This window comes from Pleuronectes platessa, chromosome 17 (genome assembly GCF_947347685.1).
Source record: "Pleuronectes platessa chromosome 17, fPlePla1.1, whole genome shotgun sequence".
Taxonomy (NCBI): Eukaryota; Metazoa; Chordata; class Actinopteri; order Pleuronectiformes; family Pleuronectidae; genus Pleuronectes; species Pleuronectes platessa.
Window position 1 is genome coordinate 19,187,799 of NC_070642.1, and position 21,746 is coordinate 19,209,544.

The window sequence follows — 21,746 nt, forward strand, 5'->3', positions numbered from 1 at the left end:
TTTCAGTGTCGGTGAACAGAATGTCAGGTGGCTTATGTCCTAAAATGAATTATTTCCCCGTTATTTATACGTGGTTATGTTTGTTTACAGTGTCTCTCTCTGAAATATTAAAAAGTCTTGAATTAATTCTGTCCCCTCTCTCTCTTTGTGTTCTAAAGGTTTTCCAGATCGCCTATCTGATCATCAAAGCAGCCAACTCCCCTCGGCCCGGTGAGCCTTGTGTCCCGGTGTCTTTGTGTTTGGACGGCCTCACACTGCGCCAGCGGTTAACATCACTGCTTTTTTGATTATGCAATGAAACAATAACTGTGTGATTAAAGTGCGAGCGACACACTTATTTTTAGCCTCCGTCACAGGATCTGTTAAAGACTGTAATTAGAACCGTTTGAGCAAATGACTGTCCCGGAGAATCCACAGTTAATTTCAGGTCACATGATAAAAAGTCATTTTACCGTCGTCTTCTAAACACGCTTTGTGTGCAAATGTTGTGAGAATACGTGGAATTGAATGTTCTGTCGATTTTTTTCCTATGTATTTTAATTCGGGTTGACCCAGAACACAGGCCTGGACCTCCATTATTATTCATATTGATCTTTTTCCCTCTCATTATTTCCCCCCCCACCAATCTTTTCCCGTGCAGGTAACTGGGTGTTGGAGCGCTCGATAGACGGGGTGACCTTTGAACCCTGGCAGTACTACGCCATCACAGAGACGGAGTGCCTGACTCGATTCAACATCAATCCACGCAGAGGACCCCCGTCCTACACCAGGGACGATGAGGTCATCTGCACGTCGTATTATTCAAAGATTCACCCTCTGGAGAACGGAGAGGTAACTCGTCCTTCACTGTGTCATCTGTGGAAGAGATAGATTTGGTCTGAATCCAGATAGATTTGTTCTGAGGTTGGTGGTTTTAGTGGGTTATGTTGACTCGGGCTGAAATATTGAAGTTTGGTTACTTAGATTAGTTTATTACGTTTACTTATTTCATGATCCAACTTATATCACTCTGAGTTAGACCAGGGGTCTTCAACGTTTTTCGGGGCAAAGTCCCCCAAACTGGTGGAGAGATGGAGCAGGGACCCCCTACTATATATATTGTATAAAATTGTGTTTTATATTAAACTGGGCCTAGTGCCATAAATAAACATAGCTACCCTGCTATTGTGCATTCAATACTAAGCTATTCAAATATAACACGGGTTCATATATTCATGTTTTTATTTAAACATACATGTAGAAGAGACAGTGAATCCTGATGGGTTTCACACAACTTATCTAACCTTGGACGGATGGAGGTTGTCAGGCAGACGGTCAAATCAGCCTCTCAATATGTTGAATGCATGTTAATGTGTATTTAAAGACATTTAAATTTGTGGGGAAAAAATTGGTTAGAAAATTAATCAAAAGTTATAACAAATATAAAAAAATTGTCTAAACATTTCGGAGGTACATTTCGCGACCCCTCTGCAGTACCTCCGCGGACCCCCTATGGGACGCGGACCCCCTGTTGAAGACCACTGAGTTAGACCTTATTTAGTTGGACTAAGTTTTAAGTAGAGAGACTGGTACATGCTTTGATCTCAGATTAGAGAGCAGGTTCGTCGCTTTCTCCAAAAATCAAATTTGAAGGAACTTGATAAGATATGTAATTTGTTCATATGTCTTCTAACATCCCTATGAAAAAGTTGGGTGTAATGAAGTTTGGTTGAATTTAATTTATTTAGACTGGGTTTTGATTCCCTGTAATGCATTGATTGCAGTTCACGATAATGCACTTAGGTTTTAGTTTCTTTTCCAAAATTTGCTTATTTTCAAGATGAATTCTGTGATGGAAATCTGTGGTGAATAATAATCTCCTCAGACTCTAGTTGCCGTTGTAATGTGAAAAACAAAATTAAACAGGATATGGAGGCAGAGAAGTTGAATTAAAAGTCTGTTTCTTTATTAAAAGCAGGGTCACTAATGGGTAAAGATTTAGAGAAGCCAAACAAAACTATGAATAATAAACAGAGAATGTTAAAAATGTGAAAAATGAGGAAGAATCTAAACTTGTGTCACCAGGTCGAACTGTTTCAAATCAACAACAACATCTGATCAACAAGTTAAATATTCAGATAAACGCTGCCGCCCAGTTTCCAGTGCTGGATAAATAATAACATGGTTCATTGATTCTCAGAGTTAATAAACACTGTGGAGCTCAGCTCATAAACAAAATGTATATTTCTCTGCAACAGTTGATATAATTTCTGCCTGTGATTAAATGTGCACACAACTGTTTACTGTGAGGCTGCTTTGATCAGCTGTGTGTGTGTGTGTGTGTGTGTGTCTGTGTGTGTGATTGCACCCGGCAAGAACAGAGGGGAAAGACGTCTCTAACTGACATTAATGAAGAGAAAAGAGACAAGACACACACACACACACACACACACACACACACACACACACACACACATACACACACACAAACCACAGTGAAATAAACTAATCACACATCTACATCCCCCCACCCCGGCCTCTAATTGTAGATGCCAGTCTGAGGATGTGTACACATTTTCATGGGAGCTTGCACATGCATGTGTGTTAAGTGTGATTTTGTGTGTTTGTACTGTGTGTGTGTGTGTGTGTGTCTGCATCCTGCGGGGGAGCGCTAGAGGGGGTGTGAGCTAGAAGATGTCAAGAGCTGCAAGTAACAACGGAGTTGTATGGATGTGTGTATTTACTCTGTGTGTGTGTCTGTGTGTGTGTGTGTGTGTGTGTGTGTATGTGTGTGTGTTTGTGTGAGTGTGTGTCTGTGTGGATGACAGCTCCCTCACCGTCTGATCACAGTGAAACCATAATGAGTTGTAGGCGGTGTGTCACAGCATCGCACACACATTCACAGTGTCACCCCTCCACTCATCACACACACACACACTCACACACACTAACACACAACCATCTCCTTCGTCTCTCCCGAGTGTGGAGCCTGCACCCATCGAATGGACCCCCTTGACACACACACAGACACACATACACACACACACACACACACACACATACAAAAAACACACACACACAAACACACACGCCCGCATACATGGTCAGCCGATTCTGTAAGACTTATTTTTTTCATGATGCCAAATTTAGCTTTTTGCCACATTAGTGGACAGACAGATGGACAGACAGACAGACTCTTCCTCTCTTCATCCGTCTCTTCATCCCTCTCTTCATCCGTCTCTTCATCCCTCTCTTCATCCGTCTCTTCATCCGTCTCTTCATCCGTCCCTCTCTGCTCCACAGATCCACACGTCTCTGATCAATGGCCGTCCCAGCGCGGAGGACCCCTCCCCGACTCTGCTCAACTTCACCTCCGCCCGCTACATCCGGCTGGTGTTCCAGCGAATCAGAACGCTGAACGCCGACCTCATGACCCTGACGCTCCGCGACGCCGGAGACGTTGATCCCATCGTGACCAGACGGGTGAGACACTTTCTTCTCCCTCCTAAGAAACTATGAATATCTACATAAATATGATCATTTGGGGTTTACGTATATTTTAAGCATAGTTTAAGTGACTATAATGTTCCATACAAGTATAATAAATAGGTTGTTTTCATATGTAACTGATGTAGTTTAGTTTTGCACATCACCGGACGTCCTTTTCTGAAGTTCCCTTACCTCTGAGATAAGAGCTCAGGATCTCTCCCTCTTAATTTGCTCATTTGCTCATTAACACTATAGCTCTGATCATAATGTGTTTCCGTCTTGCTCCCTCTCTCTCTCCAGTACTACTATTCCATCAAGGACATCTCAGTTGGAGGGATGTGCATCTGTTACGGCCACGCTAAGGCCTGCCCCCTCAACACTGCCACCAAGGTAAAGCCCTCTGTTCCTTCCTCTCAGGTGGTGATCAGACCAAAGGTAACGGAGCTGCTCCACACCGGTGAAGCCTCAGGCTCCGGCTTTTTATCTGCCGCCTTATATCAAACTTTCTGTGTGTGTCTGTGAGTGTGTGGTTGTGTGTGTGTGTGTGTCTACAGGGGACACAGGTGACACAGTGAAGCGTTGTCTCCCATGTCACTTCAAACAGAGGAGTGTTTGATACCAGACACCTGATCTCACCACACACACACACACACACACACACACACTACACACACACACACACACACACACACACACACACACACACAGTCTTGTGTCCCGAGGCTGAAGCATGAAGTCGTACTTGGATGTGACACCAGCGTCTGGTCCCTCTGTGATGATGTCATTAATAATAAGTAACCTTAGTGGTGTGAACAAAAATCCAGATTCTTCTTCTCTCTTTAATTTCCCAATCATCAAACAACATATTAAATATCACATCTATTTAGTTTTTCTTTTAAATGGATTTACAAACCAAATTAAATCATTTTTGTACTTTCATAGGTTTCTTTATAAGACGATAAGTGGTTCTAAGCAGTAAGAAGATTAGTTAAGATTAATTTTGAACATGCAGGGAGTTTTGTGATACACTTGACTGGTAAATGGTATTAATATAGATTATTTGGACACATTACCAGCTGCATTTCCCTGTGATTTTTTAGAGATTGCATCGAATCCTCTACTCCCACCAGACGTTTAGCCCTTTTACTCCTGATACAAGTTCATCCATCCACGCAGTAAAGTTTTGGGCAGACGTTCAGAAACAGCAGAAAAGGTGGAGACCTCTGAGACGAGCCGCTGATGATCGTCCACAGAACACGGGTTCAGATCCTCGCTCGGCTCCGAGGCCGCCCGGAGCCAGAGCCCGAGCGTTTGTGTCTTTTTAGATAAAAGGGGGCGAATCCACTTGTGCCAACAAATCTCAAAAACTTGGCTCGGGCTGTGCTTTTGTACTCCTCTCTCTCCTCTCAGTTAAAATCTGACACACTCTCCACATCAACCGATTTACACAGGCCCAAATTGAATTACTGAACCTCGGAGTTGGCACATTTCCTGCTGCACTCCGCTTTAACCGTGTTTGGTTTTGAGTTTATGTCTCTCCTGAGAGAGTGATCGTGAACCCAGTCCGCTTCCCACTGACTGTCTGGAAAGTGAACCAAGTTCTTTTTACTGGTCTCGGCTCTGCAGTGAATACGCTGCTGTCTGATTGGCTTTCAAGAGGTCGTCCAATCTGGTAATTACCTGCTCACAGCCCTGCATTTTCATGTGAGTGTTCCGGTGCCACATGTTAACACGGAACAATTTCCACGCTCACCCGACCACACGTTTACAAAGTCTGGGTTTATGACTTGATTCTTTATGTATAGTTAAACCTAACATATGTATGGCTCAGTGTCGGGGGGGGCACTATGGTTATAAAGGGAATAACAGTCAGTTGATGGGGGGTCAAATACTGAGAATATCTGAAGACAAACTCATACATTTAAAAGAATATGAGAAATTTGGAGCCTGACTGAGAAGTCACGCCCACCTACACCTGTCACCTGCTCCCATTGGATGCCAGTAGCTGTCATTCACATGTAACCACGCCCCTGTGCATACTGGGCTTTTTCATCTGTTTGACTCTGGATATGATTCACAAAATGAACGTGATGCTGTGTTGAAGAAGACACAAAACTAGAGATCGTGACCGCGAACTCCTTTACTGACGTTATACATCAAGTGAGAAGTCGAGTAATTTTCTCATATTCTATATAAACCTACTTCTTTCTGAAACTAGTGGAGTCGCCCCCTTCTGGTCATTCAAGAGAAATATTGCTTTGGCTTCACTTTTCATATTCACAGTCCACGTCCATCTTTATATAAACTGTATGTACAGAGTGAAAGGAGAAAGAATTACCACAAACACAATAATTATAATAAACTAATCTTTATTTATATATATATATATATGTCACTTTCTTAACAATGTTACAAAGTGCTTAACAACAAGAAGTTAAACCAACAAATTTAAAACCAGACAAGGCAGTTGACTCAACATATTGGCCAAGAGATAAAACTGTAAAAATAACAAATCTATGTAGTATAAATACATGCAAATCAAATATTCAATCAAGTAAATAGTATTTCTTATCATAAGCATCTGGATGTTAAATAGAAAATACTGTGGATCAACATCAGAATTCAGAAGAAAACAAATTGTCGTGTTTTGTCGAGAATAAATAAATTGCAGGTGTGTAGTAGACATGTGCAGCAGCTGTGGTCAGAGCACCCTGACATCACTGCTACTTATTGTGTCTCACATACAAGACAACAAACTCTCCAACCGGAGGAAGGAAAACTCAACTTGCTGATAAGTCGCTCTCTTATCGAAATAGACATGTTTGTTTTTTTCTTTTTGTGACAACACACATATTCCGTGTTATCCAGGAAAACAGGCTTTTTGTTGACGATGCAGCGAAACCTCACAACTTTGTGTGGGATTGATCTGAACGAGTGTGACTCTCAGTTGTGTATCCTCTCTCTCTCTCTCTCTCTCTCTCTCTCTCTCTCTCTCTCTCTCTCCCAGAAACTGGACAGATTGTGGAGAAGAAAGTCACTGCACGGCTCATATCTGTCCAATGGAGAAATCTGTCAAAAAAAGAACATGTACGATTTGCGTTGCTAATGCGTGTCCTCCGTGTGTCTGTGTGCGTTTTTTTCTGCAGAAGTTCAGCTGTGAATGTGAACACAACACATGCGGCGCGAGCTGTGATCGCTGCTGCCCCGGTTACCACCAGCAGCCCTGGATGGCAGGAACCTTCCTCACTCGGCATATCTGTGAAAGTAAGAAAATTTAATTTTAAAAACTCAAAAATGAACAATCCATCAAACTTCCCCCTTTTTGGAAACGTTCTTCTGTGACTGTGGACGCCTACGGTTATGGTAATTCCTTCTACGTACCCACTCACCACATGTTAAATGGAAAAATCCCTGTAAATATTACTGTATTACTGTCATATTCAAAATTACCAGCTCACGCCTACAACTTATTTGAACAAGGCTTTGCAGGAATCGAACTCTGAGGTGGTGCAGTCAAATTTACACGCTCGCCAACCGGTCAGGAATCCGTGTGTTTGATCTAAGACTGTACGACACCATCAAAAGTCACCTTTGCTTCCATTAACCTTCATCAGTTGTGTAGCAGCGGAGCAATGAGGGTGAGAGGCTTCCACTTGTCATCATAAAACTGGGGTTACAACATGTAATCTTCATTTTATTTCACACGGGCTACACCTCCTAACGGGCGGCTGGAGTTCTTAAAGGGCCGGTAACGGCTTTGAGGGCCTTGACACTGACACGGTGAGACGAGATGGTAAAAGTCCTGCAGTGAAAGAATCCAACCAATCAGGACGGGACCCAGAGCAACACACGTGCAGGGGGATCTTTAGCAGTTGTTCACCAACTAGGGGTCGCAGGAAGATTCCTAGAAATAAAACTAAAGCCAAAAGCAGAAGTAGAAATAGAGAATTTAAGCCGTATTGGTGAAAGCAAGGTCCTGGAGACTTTATCCCAGAGCAAAAGTTTACCAAAGACTTTCCTCTTATTGGTAAATGTAGATGTGAAGCTTAGTGGGAGGCGCGGCTAATGCCCGGGCTCCCTCGCTAACCACCATACACAGAGGACGACACAAATGAAGGGAAAGCACCACCTCCTCTGGAGCCGGGAGATAAAACCCGTGGTCAGCGTGTGACCCTCCGGCTGCTCTCCGCAAAACAGGATTTGGGTGTTTCTCTTAATGTGGAAGAAGTGGATGGATTAGGAGAGCGGCCCCTGGTTGCCTCATGCTCGGTGTGTTGGGACCGAGGAGGCGGAGGCGGGACTCAGCCTCGTGTGTTTTTGTTTTCCAGAGTGTAACTGCCACGGGAAGGCGGAGGAGTGCTCCTTCAACCAGACGGTGGCCGACTCAGCGCTCAGCCTGGACGTGCACGGCAATTACAGAGGGGGCGGGGTTTGTGTCGGATGCCGCGACAACACGGCGGGCGTCAACTGTCAGACGTGCGTTGCGGGATACTACCGACCCGCTGAGGTACGACACACACACACACACACACACACACACAAACACACACACCATCTCTGAGCCTCGGTTGAAATTCATCACGATCAAAAGAATATGTTTGTCTGATTTGTTTCTTCCGACCAGGTGAGCGCCGAGGAGGAGGACCCCTGCGTCCCCTGCTCATGTGACCATCACGGCTCTGTCAGCCAATCATGTGTCAGGGATTCCAGCCAGGCGACGCCCGGTATGCACCTTTGACCTTTTCATCATTCTGTCCTCCCGTCACTCGCTTGCTTTGTGGGCCTTGTTTATTTCTTGAATTATACATTATTCTAAATCCCTCAGTAGATGCACACATACAGAAGTTATTTATATTAGAGATAATTTTACTCCCCTTTGTGCTTTTACCGTTTTTTTTTTTTTATGTCTGGAAAGTGGAGCTATTTTAGGAGCAGCTCCTTCAAAGAGTGTTTCTCTCACACTGTGCGTCCGTGTGTGTCTGTGTGTGTGTGTCTGTGTGTGTGTGTGTTTGTGTGGTGTGTGTTTGATTGACAGCCCAGCCAGCAGGGTCATGCCAGTGTAAGGAGGGTTTTGGGGGACCACGATGTGACAGGTGAGAGTCACGAACACACACACACACACACACACACACACACACACACAAGCACACACACACACACACGCACACACACACAGAGAAAGAGATAGAGACTAAGACACATTGTGACAGGTGAGCAGAACCTTTGAGCTGTTGTCTGTTCCAATTAGTGTTTGAAAATTACCTGAAACTTTCCATTAATATCTTAGATGTTTATCATGACTATTTACTACACTATTCATTTTGCACAATAAAGCCGTTTTCACACTTGAGCTCCGGAAAATTTCCAGAAAATCCGAACCGGAAACTTGTCTTATGTTCAGATGAGTTCAGAAGAACATGATAAGAACTGGAACTTCCAGGTTCTTCTAGATCGTGCAGGAGGCAGAACATGACGTTTAAATCCTGCTTATGAAATCATAAGTCTTTGTTTACAGCACCTTGACATTGGCGTCAAACCCTCATCACTAAACGCTATCTAGAAAATGTTTTGGAGCAACTGACTCTGGAGGAAGGTCTGGAGGTCGACTCATGTCTAGAAAAAGCTTAAATTCAAGATTTACCGTTTCTTTCTGGAAATAGAAAGAAACTTAAATCCCTCACGGAGTCACAGTCTGAGATCATCAGGAAAATCTCCACACAGATTCAAATCAGAACCTTTGAGGAACTCTAAGCTTTAAATCTAACCTGTAAATCTGCCAACGAGGTGCTTCAACCCAGTTTGCTGATTAGCTCTTGTGTTATCGTTGTGTTTTACTGCTGTAATCGCCTGTTGTCTGTTCCTTCTCGACTTCCCTCTGGATAATCGTTCAGCTTTTATGTTCCGCCGACTCAAAGCTCGACTCTGTCCCTGCAACTTTTTAATGACTCGCCCTGTGATGGCCAGCAGCAGGAACTTTGTCTTTACAATCACTTCTTAAAATCTACTTTAATGGACCCGCTTCGGTTCAGTCGCTCCGTTAATTAGGAAGTTGCCTCTTTGTGCATTTCCTGTGAGATTTACACAAAACGTGTGCGTCGCACTCGCTGCTAGTTCAGCTGTTTTTGCGACAGACTGAAGGTTTCGGTGACGGAGTCTGAGGCAGCTCGATCAGCTCGGACTCGGAGGGTTGAACCCTGTGACCCTCTGGTTCAGCGGGCTGCCTCTCATCTCCTTCCGTCTTTACTGCTGTTATTAAACTCATTTGTCTGCAGGTGTGCTGTCGGTTATATGGGCTACCCGTCCTGTCAGCGCTGTAACTGCAGCGTGGAGGGGAGCAGGAATGATGACCCGTGTATCACACCCTGCATGTGCAAGGTACACACACACACACACACACACACACACACACACACACAAAGACTTGCATGCACACAAATAATGACAAGTACTCTGCGCTAACCTCTCGAGCCCTGTCATCATTACCTTCAGCACATTAACACAGCAATAACATGGCTTGTGCTCATAACGTCAGTTTAAGGGCAGCTCATAAACTTTGTTGTGTCGTCCATCTCTCTCTCTCTCTCTCTCTCTCTCTCTCTCTCTCTCTCTCTCTCTCTCTCTCTCTCTCTCTCTCTGTCGGACTTTTCTCATGTAGGAAAACGTGGAGGGAGAAAACTGTGACCGCTGTAAACTGGGATTCTTCGACCTCCAAGGTGCCAATGGACGTGGCTGTGAAAAGTGCTCGTGCATGGGCGTCTCCAGTCGGTGCTCGGCCTCCACCTGGACCTATCAGAACGTAGGAACCCACTGGATATCATTGTGACATCATACTGGTCTGCATAGACACTATTCTGCCCACTATTCAGCACCAGAACTCAGGAATAAGAGGATGATTAGTAAACCAGTTTCCTGCAACTTGACTGAATCTGTGATATTGTTCTATCAGTGGCACGCTGGTAATCAGCCTTATGGGCCGACCATCATAATCCCATCAGCCCTGCATTTTCTGTGATTAAATCATCAGTGACAATTGTGAAACCACCTCATGCTTTATATATCTTTGGTATCTGGTTTCAAAGAAGCAGCCGACGGAGCCACACTGATCCCTGCAGCAGATGGAGCATGTCGTCTATTAGATACATATGCATGAAGGGGAGAGCTCCACCTCGCTGATGACCCAGAAGATGTTTTTCAGATGACGGGCGAACTGCTCTTCCACACCGGTGCAGTTTGATAAACCTCCTGCAGGCGTAGGACAAAGTGCAAAATGATTAATCAATCCGGCCGCAGCTTTTCAGAACAGCAAACGTTAGAGAGGCATCTGGAAACTAATGAAACTAAAAGACAGATCTTCACCAGCCACAGCACGTTTTGAGAGAGTTGATGGAAACGCAGTTAAGGTGGAAACAAAAGGGGGGGAAGGTGAAAAAGAAGAGCAGTGAAGGGAGGGTCGAAAAAAAACAAAAGGGGGAAAGAGGAGGACAAGACCGCGAAGGAGAAGGTTGAAGACGAGAGGCAAGAAGGAGGAGAGAGGTGAAGAGAGGAAAACAGCTTTTGACTGACAGGCGAGGTGGGAGAGGAGGGGAGAGGGGAGGTTGACAGGATGACAGCTCTGATTTAGACACCGATAGAGAGTGTGTGTGTGTGTGTGTGTGTGTGTGTGTGTGTGTGTGTGTGTGTGTGTGTGTGTGTGTGTGTGTGTGTGTGTGTGTGTGTGTGTGTGTGTGTGTGTGTGTGTGTGTGTGTGTGTGTGTGTGTGTGTGTGTGTGTGTGTGTGTGTGTGTGTGTGTGTGTGTGTTCAAAAGGGGAAGCCAAGGTCAGGTTAATTGCAACGACAGATGTGTGTCTGGCTGTCTCTCTCTTCCCCCCTCGACACCAACACACACACACACACACACACACACACACACACACACACACACACACACACACACACACACACACACACACACACACACACACACACACACACACCTTCTGGATTTGGAAGTTCTCTCTAGGTGTCAGCTGTGAGACTCCCCCGTCTGACATTTGACGGATGAACAAAAACCTTTAAACATATCTTGAGTTTTCATATTTGTGATGATTCACCTTCTTACTCTCGACCCGGTTGGACCTTTAGAATTTGCTTCACATGTCGGAGTTGGAGGATCCATGTGCTGCTGTTTAAAGAGTTTGGTTTTTATTGGTGAGGCTGAAAGTACAAAGTGAGTCAGTTGAACTTTTCAGAAACAGCTGTTTTGCTCTTAACTCTGAATAAGCCATTGGAATGCAAACCAACAGATGTGATGATTCTAGAAAAATATATATATAAAAATATATTCCATTAGTACTGAAGGTTAAACTGTACTTTGTGATCTATGGACTGGGGCTACTCACACTGAATATAAGAATAATAATGGGGCTTTAAGTTAACATTTTACTTTTATTTTATTTTGAAGGAGACCACACTGACGGGCTGGCACCTGATTGGAGACACAGGAGGGAGGGTGTGGTCTGTGCACAGAGACACGCCCCCGTATCTGAGCGTCCGCCACTCGGATGTCGTGAATGACCTCGGCTCCGCCTACTACTGGAACGCACCCGGACTTTACCTGGGAAACAAGGTCAGAAGCAGACACACTTTTTATTTACACTTCAATCACAATATAATATGATTTTCCCCAAATTGTAAAAAGATTTAAATTTGAGACAAAGACACAGAGACCTGCATGCTCTTTCTTTTTGATGAAGAAATAAAGGGTGATATAGATTTCAATAAGATAAAATACAATATCGAAGAAAATGCAGTTTTCATAAACATTTGAATGAGTTATCTGTACAAATATTTGTGCAAAACACGACAAAAACAACACAACTGTTATTTCTTACCAAATTTTCAGTCGAAATTGAGCACTGTTGCATTTAAAATGGTATGAAAAAGAAAATGGCTGCTGGCTTGAGTTCCATGTCTATTATAAAGATGCTCCAGCAAAGATGCAGTGTCAAATTAAAGAAGAAGAAGAAGAAGAAGAGTAGCGTGTTTGTAGGATGTTTCCTTCACTGTCTCATGGGACCTGGGAGTAAATGCTCATTGTTTTTATAGCAGTGGGTGTTATTGTTTTTTTCTGACCAGTGGAAAAGATGCTTTAGTCACTTTCACTGTCAGGTGTCTGATAACTAACTGTTGGCTTTACACCATCAACATTTCCCACCATTTCACTGTGTTACAATACCAGCGTGAGGCTATAACACGAGGGCAGCCTTGAATATATAAACAGTTCGGTGTAGGACCTGAAACAAACATCCCCCCTGGAGGTGAGTCTGGTGGGAACGTGTCCTGCTGGGATGTCCACCTCCCTCCTGCTGCCTCCGGATCAGCTCGGGCGAACGTGGACTGTTTGAATGTGAGCGGCTGTGGTCGTGTGTGTGTGTCCTCGATGAGACTCCATCACTCCAGCTGGCAAATAGCTGCAATCCATGTATCTGAAGTCAAGTTGTTGCCCCACGACAACAAGCCACTGACTGTGATGTTTGTCTGGGTGTCATGGCTGCTGGGGGAACATACCACTGAATTTCATTACCTCGCTCCCTGCAGGCCCGGCTTGTCATCTCACTTCTGTGTCTGAATCTTCCTCCCCCCCCCCCTCCCAGCGTCCCTCCATCAGTGCGTCTCCTCATTGGCCTGCTCTTCCATCCAACCCCCCCTCTCGCTCCGTCTCTCCAGGACTCCCATTTTTCACCTCCCTGTTCCTAAATCATCTCCCTCTACTTTACCGCGAGCCCTCTCCTCCCTCGTTCTCCATCTCTCGCTTTGTGTCTCTCAGGGTAAACAGTGTTTCGCCTGTTGAACTCGATAATCAACTGTTTTTCTCTCGGCGCACACACGCACAAACGCAAACACAAACAGACGCGCACTTATTCTCATTCGAAAATCGCACACTAGCCCCGGCACACACTCCCGGGCCCATACAAGTCGGATAATGATGTGTTTTGCAGGCATTAGGGACAGCAGAGCAGAACCAAATGCCTCCATACATGTGAAACAAATAAATTACAAGTGTGTGTGTGGGTGTGTGTGTGTGTGTGTGTGTGTGTGCACATGATTGTGATCGCTAGGAGCAATGTGCGAGGACTGTGTAAAAAAGCGATTCTTTGCTTCAGTCTCTGATTTAGTTACAGAGGTAGATGTTATGTGACTCGGTTATGCGACACTCACACACACACACTCACACACACACACATACACACACACAGACACACACTGGCTTGTCAGGTTGACGTGCATCATTGGAAGTGACAGGTCGTGGTCCTAATGACAAGCGAGCAGTAGATATATGCGAGTGTAAATGTATGTGATAGCTTCTTAATTCTCCTGCATGACCTCCTGCTTTGTTTAAAGCCGAGAATGCTCATTGGCTCGTTAGCACGCTCTGTGGGATGCTCATTGGTCCAGAAGCATCTTCTACTGATGCTCATTGGGTATTTCGTAGGAACGGCTCGTTCTCCAGGATTGCGATGGCGGTCGTGAAAGCGTGCTCTGTGAAAAGAATTATTTTGCAGTCAAGTGTTCAGCAGATAATGATGTTGCAAGGATGAGAGTGAAGCATCACTTCAATGGAGATGTCTGTAATATTTAAAGTTACTCTAATTGATATTTCATATTAAGTTGGGATGCCTTGATTATGATCGATACCATAGACCGTGAAGATTGAACATGAGAGCTCACCAGAACACAGATCACCTTCATTGCCACTGTAGGCCATGAATCCCCTCCTCCATGTTAATGGGCAGGACATGCACCAAACTAAAATGTCAAAGTTCAGATACTCTCGGAGAGTGTTGGTCATTTTTTTAGCTAGCTCTTATCACATCGGCAAATGTTCAAGTGTTCCTGTTTCACCAGAGACAGATTCATCACATGTATCTGGGATATTATAGTTTCAGTTTTTCTGTAAGAGGTGGAGGCGCGTCATCCATCTTTATATAGAGTCCTTATGATGAACATAGAGAGAATGATTGTACCACAGTGTTGTTCTATTTGTGAGTGCTATGAAGCTTAATTTTGGTTTTGCAAACGCACAACTTTGTTTTTGGCTCCGAATTGGAAAATGTAAAAATGTCCCCACAGAATATCACATTGATTTTAACCATATTTTATAATTTCCCTCACAAGCTGTCAAATCGTGAACTCCTTGTTTCCATCTCGCACCAAGATCCACAAACAGATCCACAAACAGATCCACAGTGGAGACGGATGAGAAGCTTGAAAAACAAAAGTCTCACGATTTGAAGGAAAGACTGACAGAGGTGGACAGAGAGAGAGAGAGAGCGAGAGAGGGGGAGAGAAAGAGGGAGCACTGGGAGATTGAAGCGGGGAGATAAAGGGATGATGGATGAACACGGAGGAGGAAGAAGAAACGTCCTGTGCTGACAGCTGATGAAGGAATCAGCTCAAAATATACAGAAACTCGACAAACACGCCGCTCGGCTTGTGTTGCTTTCTGCCCTGAACTCCCTCTCACGCCGCCTCTGCCTTCCTCTGCTTCCCGAAAACCATTCTTCATCTTCCTTGTCGTTTATATTGTTCTGTGGAGGAGTAATACACAATCCTGCTACAGGTGCAAACCTGAGGCAGAAAAGGAGAAGCGATGGCGTCTCATAGAAATGTTCCCTCTTCACCTCGCAGTTGTTATGAATGAAAATCAAATAGTTTCTTTAAAATGCTTTTTACTGGAAAATAATCTTGGTTTTAGTTATTTTTTCAAGAGGAACACGAGCTGCCGAGCGGTGACTTATGAGAGAGAGAGAGAGAGAGAGATGTGTGCAGAGGAGTTTGTGTACGGTGTCACTCCTGATCTGGTCCTGATTGAACGAGATTGATTTCCCCAACCACCCCCACACACCCCCCTTCTTTTTTTCCAAAACACACAAAGCTGAAAAACTTGCCTTAACATTAATCACAGTGGATTTTGTTCCAGTTTAAATCAACCGGATCATTCTGTGTCTCACGCGTCTGTGTTCCTGGAAAGTGTGCACGGAGAGAAATAGAAAATCACTACGCCCTGGATGTCACCTGTAGGAGCTCAACGTAAATCCCTGCCATCCTCATTCACAGATGTTTTCATGTAATTAATGTGAAACAGAAACGTAAGAGTCTGCAAATGTCTCATTTTGACATTGTTGACCTTTTGTCGAAAAGAGGATCTGCTGTGGATCATTTTAGAGAAACCAGATAAGAGCTATCGCCAGGTTTTGGTATTGATCCAGATGTTTGATCTATAAAATAATATACACATCTGCACCAGGAGAAAGGAGTGATTGCACTGCTCTCCTCAAGGATACGTCTTCCATCTCCCACCAACAGCCATGATGCAACGCAGAAAAAAAACAAAAAGCCTGCACAGAGAAAGACCCTGAAGACACAAAACCAAACAAGCCCGTGTTCGGACATGCCCCGAGTGTCAACACGGAGGAGACGTGATGTGTGTTTTCTTTTTGTTTTGCTACTTTTTCGACAAGGACTTGGACTTTTCTCACTCTCACACACAGAAGGTCAGCGGCTGTATGTTGTTCAGCATTCCACTGACTGTCGGCCCATCTGGAGCCAATCTAACGGTGCTGCTAGGAACAACAATAGTCTGTGTGTGTGTGTGTGTGTGTGTGTGTGAGTGTCGGTCTGTCTGCAATGTGTGCAAGCGGTAGACAAACAGACTGAAAACTCCCGATACCTATTGCAAACAACAACAGGCATCGCGGAAGACGACACAGGTGTGTGCGTGTTTATACTTCCGCCTCCGAGTGTGTGTATCACTGGGTATTTGTGCGTCCTGGTGTCTGTGTGTGTGTGTGTGCCTGCGAGCGTGCGTGTCTGTGTCAGTTTAGTGGAGTTTGTTTTGTAAAGCTTTTGTAACAATCTGATTTTCATTTCCTGAAGGATGATTTTCTTTGCCCCCCACCATCACCACCACTACCACCACTACCACCACTACCACCACTACCACCACTACAAGCCTCCCTCCCTCAGCCCAGTCTCCCTGCCACTGTCATCTTTTGTGCTCCGATGATTGACAGCGAACAGGCGAACAAATGCAGATCGACACACATCCCTGTCTGGAGAGGGTAGCCTGTGGTGCGCACACAAAACACTATAATAGATGATTTCATTGGGAGTAATGTGGTTACTTCCTCCCGGCAGTACTTTGTCCCTCGTGTGTGTTTGCTGGTTAAACCATAGGTTACTATAGGCTGTATAAAAAGATGGCTGACGTGTCTCCTCTTCTTCCCACTGTCCACAAATGAATCCACAGTATCCCGGACATGAAGGCTGCCATCTTACAGGCTTGACCAATCACGAGGCAGTCCCCGTTTTTTTTTATAGCATCAAATATCTTATTAAAACCAAATTTACCAGAAAACTGAACTTGTGGTGCCAAATTGTCTTGATCGCCCTCTGGTGGTTGGCTGCAGAATAGTCATTCCTCCAAATGACTTCAGAATCACACGAGGTATTTCGGATATTTTAGCTCCACTTGTCATCCATCTTTATTTACAGTCTAAGATTTACAATAGACATAATACGTTTGAAAAGATTTATTGTTTATAAAACAAAATATGTTGATCAAATCTCTTTGGGTGTGAGGAAACATGAAGACTTATTTAAAAAAGGGGTTTCAAACCTTTTTTTAAACGCAGCCGTGTTCCAGCCCGGATGGACCGACACTTGTAGTTGTCATTAAAAAGCTCAGACTTTGTTATTTACAGATAAAGAGAAAGTCATATTCTTCTCCGGTGGAAACCCTGGAGGAGGACGGAGGTTGATCATGACTCACTCTCACTCTCACTCCTCTCTCTCTTCTCCATGGTCAAACCCACGGTTTAGCAAATTAAACATCGTAACTTTACTCCTCCTATTCCCTCCATCATCTTCTCCCCTTCTTCCCTTTCAGTCCTCCAGTGGTTTGTCCTCCTCTTTGTGTGTCCTCATCCTTTTCACTCCTGTTTGTCAATAAAAGTTTCTTGGCTCAAGGATTTCTTTTTTTTTTTTAAAGGATTTGAAATTCATTTATTTGGACACAACTGCAGCAGAAACTTTACGACAAAAACCTTTTTTTTTTTAACAGAAACACATTGTTGTGAAGTTAGAGTATTGTGTTTACAGTATTTCCCCCCCACAGATTAAACTCATATACACTCAAAGGACTGCTTTGCTCTAGAATTGGATTGTAGCTACAATGATGAAGCCTCCTTCTTACTTTGACCACTAATGGAGTTAATAACGGACTTATCGAGCGCTCACTGGGATCCAACTGGGATCTATTGTAGCCGCATGAGTCTGAGTTCATTGTTTGTGTCTTTGTTTCCTCTCCCGATAATTCCCCTCTCCCCCGCTGCGCTCTTCTGTTGCTCTCTCTTCTCTTTCCCCGTGTTACTTTTCTTTTCTTCCCTCCCCTCCCATGTGGAGATGGGTCGTCGGGTTGCCATGACAAGAAGCTCTGGATATTGTCCCCGTTGAGTGGATGGCGTCAGCCGAATGAGTTTTTTTCAGAAATGTCAATAATTTCAAAGAAAGCAAATTGCAAAATTTCAGGTCGGCTAAGTGAACAGAGGAATAATCCACAAAAGAAGTACAAGTGCAGTCGGTGCAGTCGGTGCTTCCTGATGCAGCCTTTTCTTAGCTGAGTGCTTCACCGAGCACGACAACAGTCATAACACAAACAAGTAATGAAACATGCAAATCGACTTTTAGCGCTCGAGGAGAAAAGGTGACGCACTCACACACAGAGCTTTGTAATCGTTTGGTGTCTTTACCTGGAGTTTGCTGTAGATCCCCTGAAGAGGACGTGGGAGACACTGACTTTTCTTTTGGTTGTTTTAACTTCATTCTTGTGAATTTCATGTGATTCAATGAAAATATGGCCTTTGAAAGACATATCGTTTATTCTGTTAAATCGGGTCACAACAGGTTCACATTTTTCATTTAAAAAACAACACAAAAACAAAATATTTATGAATGGAAAGACGAGAATATTCCTATTTCACTTTTCAATATTTTCATTCACTATTTCATTCAACACAATTACAAAGAGTTTATACATACCAAAGCACTTAATTATACATATATGCATTAATATCTAATAAGGAGACAACTATACCATTTCCCTGTTAACAGGTTGGTTGCACAGTATCGGCCGATACACAAATCAGAATCAATATCGGCCATGGGAAGAAAAATCATATTGATCTACAAGTTTATTTTTTATCAAGAACCCACAAAGAATCATCACCTGCATTTAGCTTCTCTTAGCTGCTTCTCATCTTCACAAGTTCTGTCCAATTATGTAAATTAATCCCTGTTTTAATCTAAACCTGAGTTTCTCTGAGAGACACTAAGGTGTGAATGTGCAGTGGGACTGTGGTCGAGCGGCCTGTCCCACATGTGCACTCCTTGTTCTCTGGGTTCGAACTTTATGATTTTTACAGTCTTCTCAGGTCCAGAACAGCAAAATGGGGTCAGATTAGAATAAAGTCGTGTTAGTCAATAAAGCGTCCACCTCCATGCCTGCTGGTGTGTATTTTCATTCGCCTGTGAAACGGGTGATTCCCTCGTCTAGTTTCAGAACCGAGAGTAATGATGTAGAATGGAGGAAGTTTATAGAGGCATTAAGGCCACCTCCTCTCTAACTCGCCCTCTGTCTCTCTCCCCCGCTCCCTCCATGTCTCCTCTCTCTGTTTTTATGATGGCGTTATTATCTCGCTCTTCCGCCCATTACTGCTCAGGTTGGAGCAGAAGAATATATTTCAGGAGGATGGTGCCGACGCAGCGCTTCTCTCTCCGGCTGCAGCTCTTTCTGTGGACTCGACAGAAACGCTGCACAGGACAACACACATTGTGGCTTGTTTGTGTTGTTTTTTTCTCCTCACATTTATACACAATTCAAACAATCTTTGAGGAAAAAAACTGCTCAGAAGAATCAGGATTTGTTGAATTACTGATAATAAACGTGGCGTAACAATAGAGTGATGCTGCTGCCTCAAGGAGTTACATATGTATTTCAGAAAATTAAAGGGTTTTATCATATTCACAAGCTGATTATATAAATACAGATTCACACTCACTTATTTTGACCTGATTCAAACATTTACAGCCTCAATGAATGAGTTTTACTGTTGATTTATTGAATAATATTTCCAATTCTACACTTTCAAATGAAATTAGACATTATAATCCTACCAACACATCTGCACTGGACATTAAGCTGTTTTTAGGTAAAGGTAGAACTTTTAAAAACTTTATTTTGAATGTCAGAGTCTAGATTTCGTATATCTACCTCTTACATTTTCATATAGATCTTCGTTGAAGCTACTTCTATTCTTTTAGGTTGGTTCGTTTGGTTTAGATACATGGATTTGGAATAAAGCTTTTCAAAGACAGGGGATTTCTGGACAGAAACAACAGAATTCCCATTTAATTTGTCTGAATCTAGAGAATATTGCAATTAACCTACTTCAACTGTCTCCTTCTCTGTGTGTGTGCAGCTTGCAGCCTATGGAGGGAGTGTGGTCTACGCTGTGTCCTATACGACAGACCAGCGAGAACAAAGGGCGGTGAGGGTCACCTCAGAACCCGACCTCATCATCGAGGTGAGTTCTTTAAAACCAACAAAGATAAAGATATCACTGAGCATTCACATATCTATAGGAGCTGTTTATTTTTCTTCAATGTTTTTATGGTGTGTGCATCTTGCTTGGTACAAGAGCATTGACAAAAACAGTGTGTTTGTTGTGTGTGTGTGTGTGTGGGGGGGGGGGGTAAACACTTCCACAGGAAACCTACAGGAACAATGTGAATGTGTGTTTTATGTGTTTGTATCTGCAGCATCATTATTAATGAAAAAAACACAAGCTACTGACTCTTGCACCGGTGAAAACCACTAAATGAAGCACCACATTAACACACACAGACACACACACACACACACACACACACACAGCCACAGCTGGCAGAGAAATGCTGAACGTGGCAATAAAAAATGCAGATGGCGTCTCCCTCTCGTTGCTCAGTGTTTGTCTCTGTAATGAGCAGGTTGTGAGATGATGTATCGCAGCAATAAGCAAAGCACCGACACTATTAGTTAACTGTTTATGTTTAAAACCATGAACATGTGGTGGAGTGTGTGGGTGCACAGGGAAATACACAAAGAAACACAAATGGCACAGGTTGGTCTGAAAGAAGGAGAAATGGAACGAAGGAAGGACAAAAAGAAGGAAGGGATGGGATGTGAACAAAAGAAGCAGAAGAGGACAGAAGACAGAAAGGACACAGAACAAATTGGGGAGGGATTAATATATAAAAGAGTCAAATTAAAAAAAGGACTGAAGGCCAAAAAGAAAGAAGGGAAGGAGATGAGCAAAGAAGAAGGAAAGCAAAGACAATTAGAATAGAAATAAATCAAGGAAAGGAAACAGAAGGAAAGGACAAAAAGAAGGAAGGAAAGGGAGACAGGAAATGAGAAGAAAGGAGAGGAAGAAAAGAAGGAAAGAATGAAAGAAAGAAGACACTTGAAAGAAATAGGGAGACAGTAGGACAATTACAAGAGAGACGGATGAAGTCGGCAGAAAAGAAAGAGATCAAGAGGTCAAGGAGAAAATGATTAAATGAAGGAGGGATTGAAAACAAAGGAATGAAATGGGAAGAAGAGAAAAGTTAAATCAAAACGTAGAGATGGACGCTCACAGATTTTGTGTTATTTAAAGCTGTGTCTGTGAGAGCGACAGACTCGGAGGAGGAGAGGATGAAGAGGAGGAGGATGAGGAGGAGGAGGAGAGGAGGACAAGTGTCGGTCTTGTTGTCAACAGAAAGCTTCCCAATGATGCCAATAGAGAACCACCTACACACTGTCAACCAACTTTCTGTCTCTCTCCCCCCCCTCCTCTGTTTACACTCTGTGTTTCTGCATCGTGTTGTGTTATCGTCTGTTTCATGGTTGTGCGACGCCGGGTCTCGGTTGTAGCCGTTTGGCGTCTGAATGGACAATAACCGTCCTTGTCCCTGTTCCTCTGTGGGGCTGTGTTGATTTCCATGTGTGTCTGTCTCTCGGTCCACTGTCTCAGCCTCCATCAACAGAACATGTAAATACCGAGCATTTTTATTAAGACCATAACAACCAGTGCAGCTTTTAATTCGATTCCTGAATCCTCAAGTTGGTCCTTTGCACCAAACTGTGTGTGAATGTGTGATTGTTAGAGAAGTCAAAATGTTTCTAACGGGTGAATCATGAGGATTTGAAAGTGCTGTA

General features: G+C 43.6%; 1 protein-coding gene across 1 annotated transcript in view; it reads left to right on the top strand.

The window, feature by feature from the left end:
* Nucleotides 1–21,746, top strand: part of lama2 (laminin, alpha 2) — a 136,061-nt gene that overhangs the window by 38,940 nt on the left and 75,375 nt on the right. The window contains exons 4-15 of the mRNA XM_053444771.1: nt 159–210; nt 641–831; nt 3,283–3,462; nt 3,769–3,858; nt 6,615–6,732; nt 7,797–7,975; nt 8,093–8,192; nt 8,504–8,561; nt 9,741–9,843; nt 10,124–10,264; nt 11,910–12,074; nt 19,987–20,091. Of these exons, the coding sequence (XP_053300746.1) occupies nt 159–210; nt 641–831; nt 3,283–3,462; nt 3,769–3,858; nt 6,615–6,732; nt 7,797–7,975; nt 8,093–8,192; nt 8,504–8,561; nt 9,741–9,843; nt 10,124–10,264; nt 11,910–12,074; nt 19,987–20,091 (1,482 nt within the window). The remainder of the gene's footprint in view (nt 1–158; nt 211–640; nt 832–3,282; nt 3,463–3,768; nt 3,859–6,614; nt 6,733–7,796; nt 7,976–8,092; nt 8,193–8,503; nt 8,562–9,740; nt 9,844–10,123; nt 10,265–11,909; nt 12,075–19,986; nt 20,092–21,746) is intronic.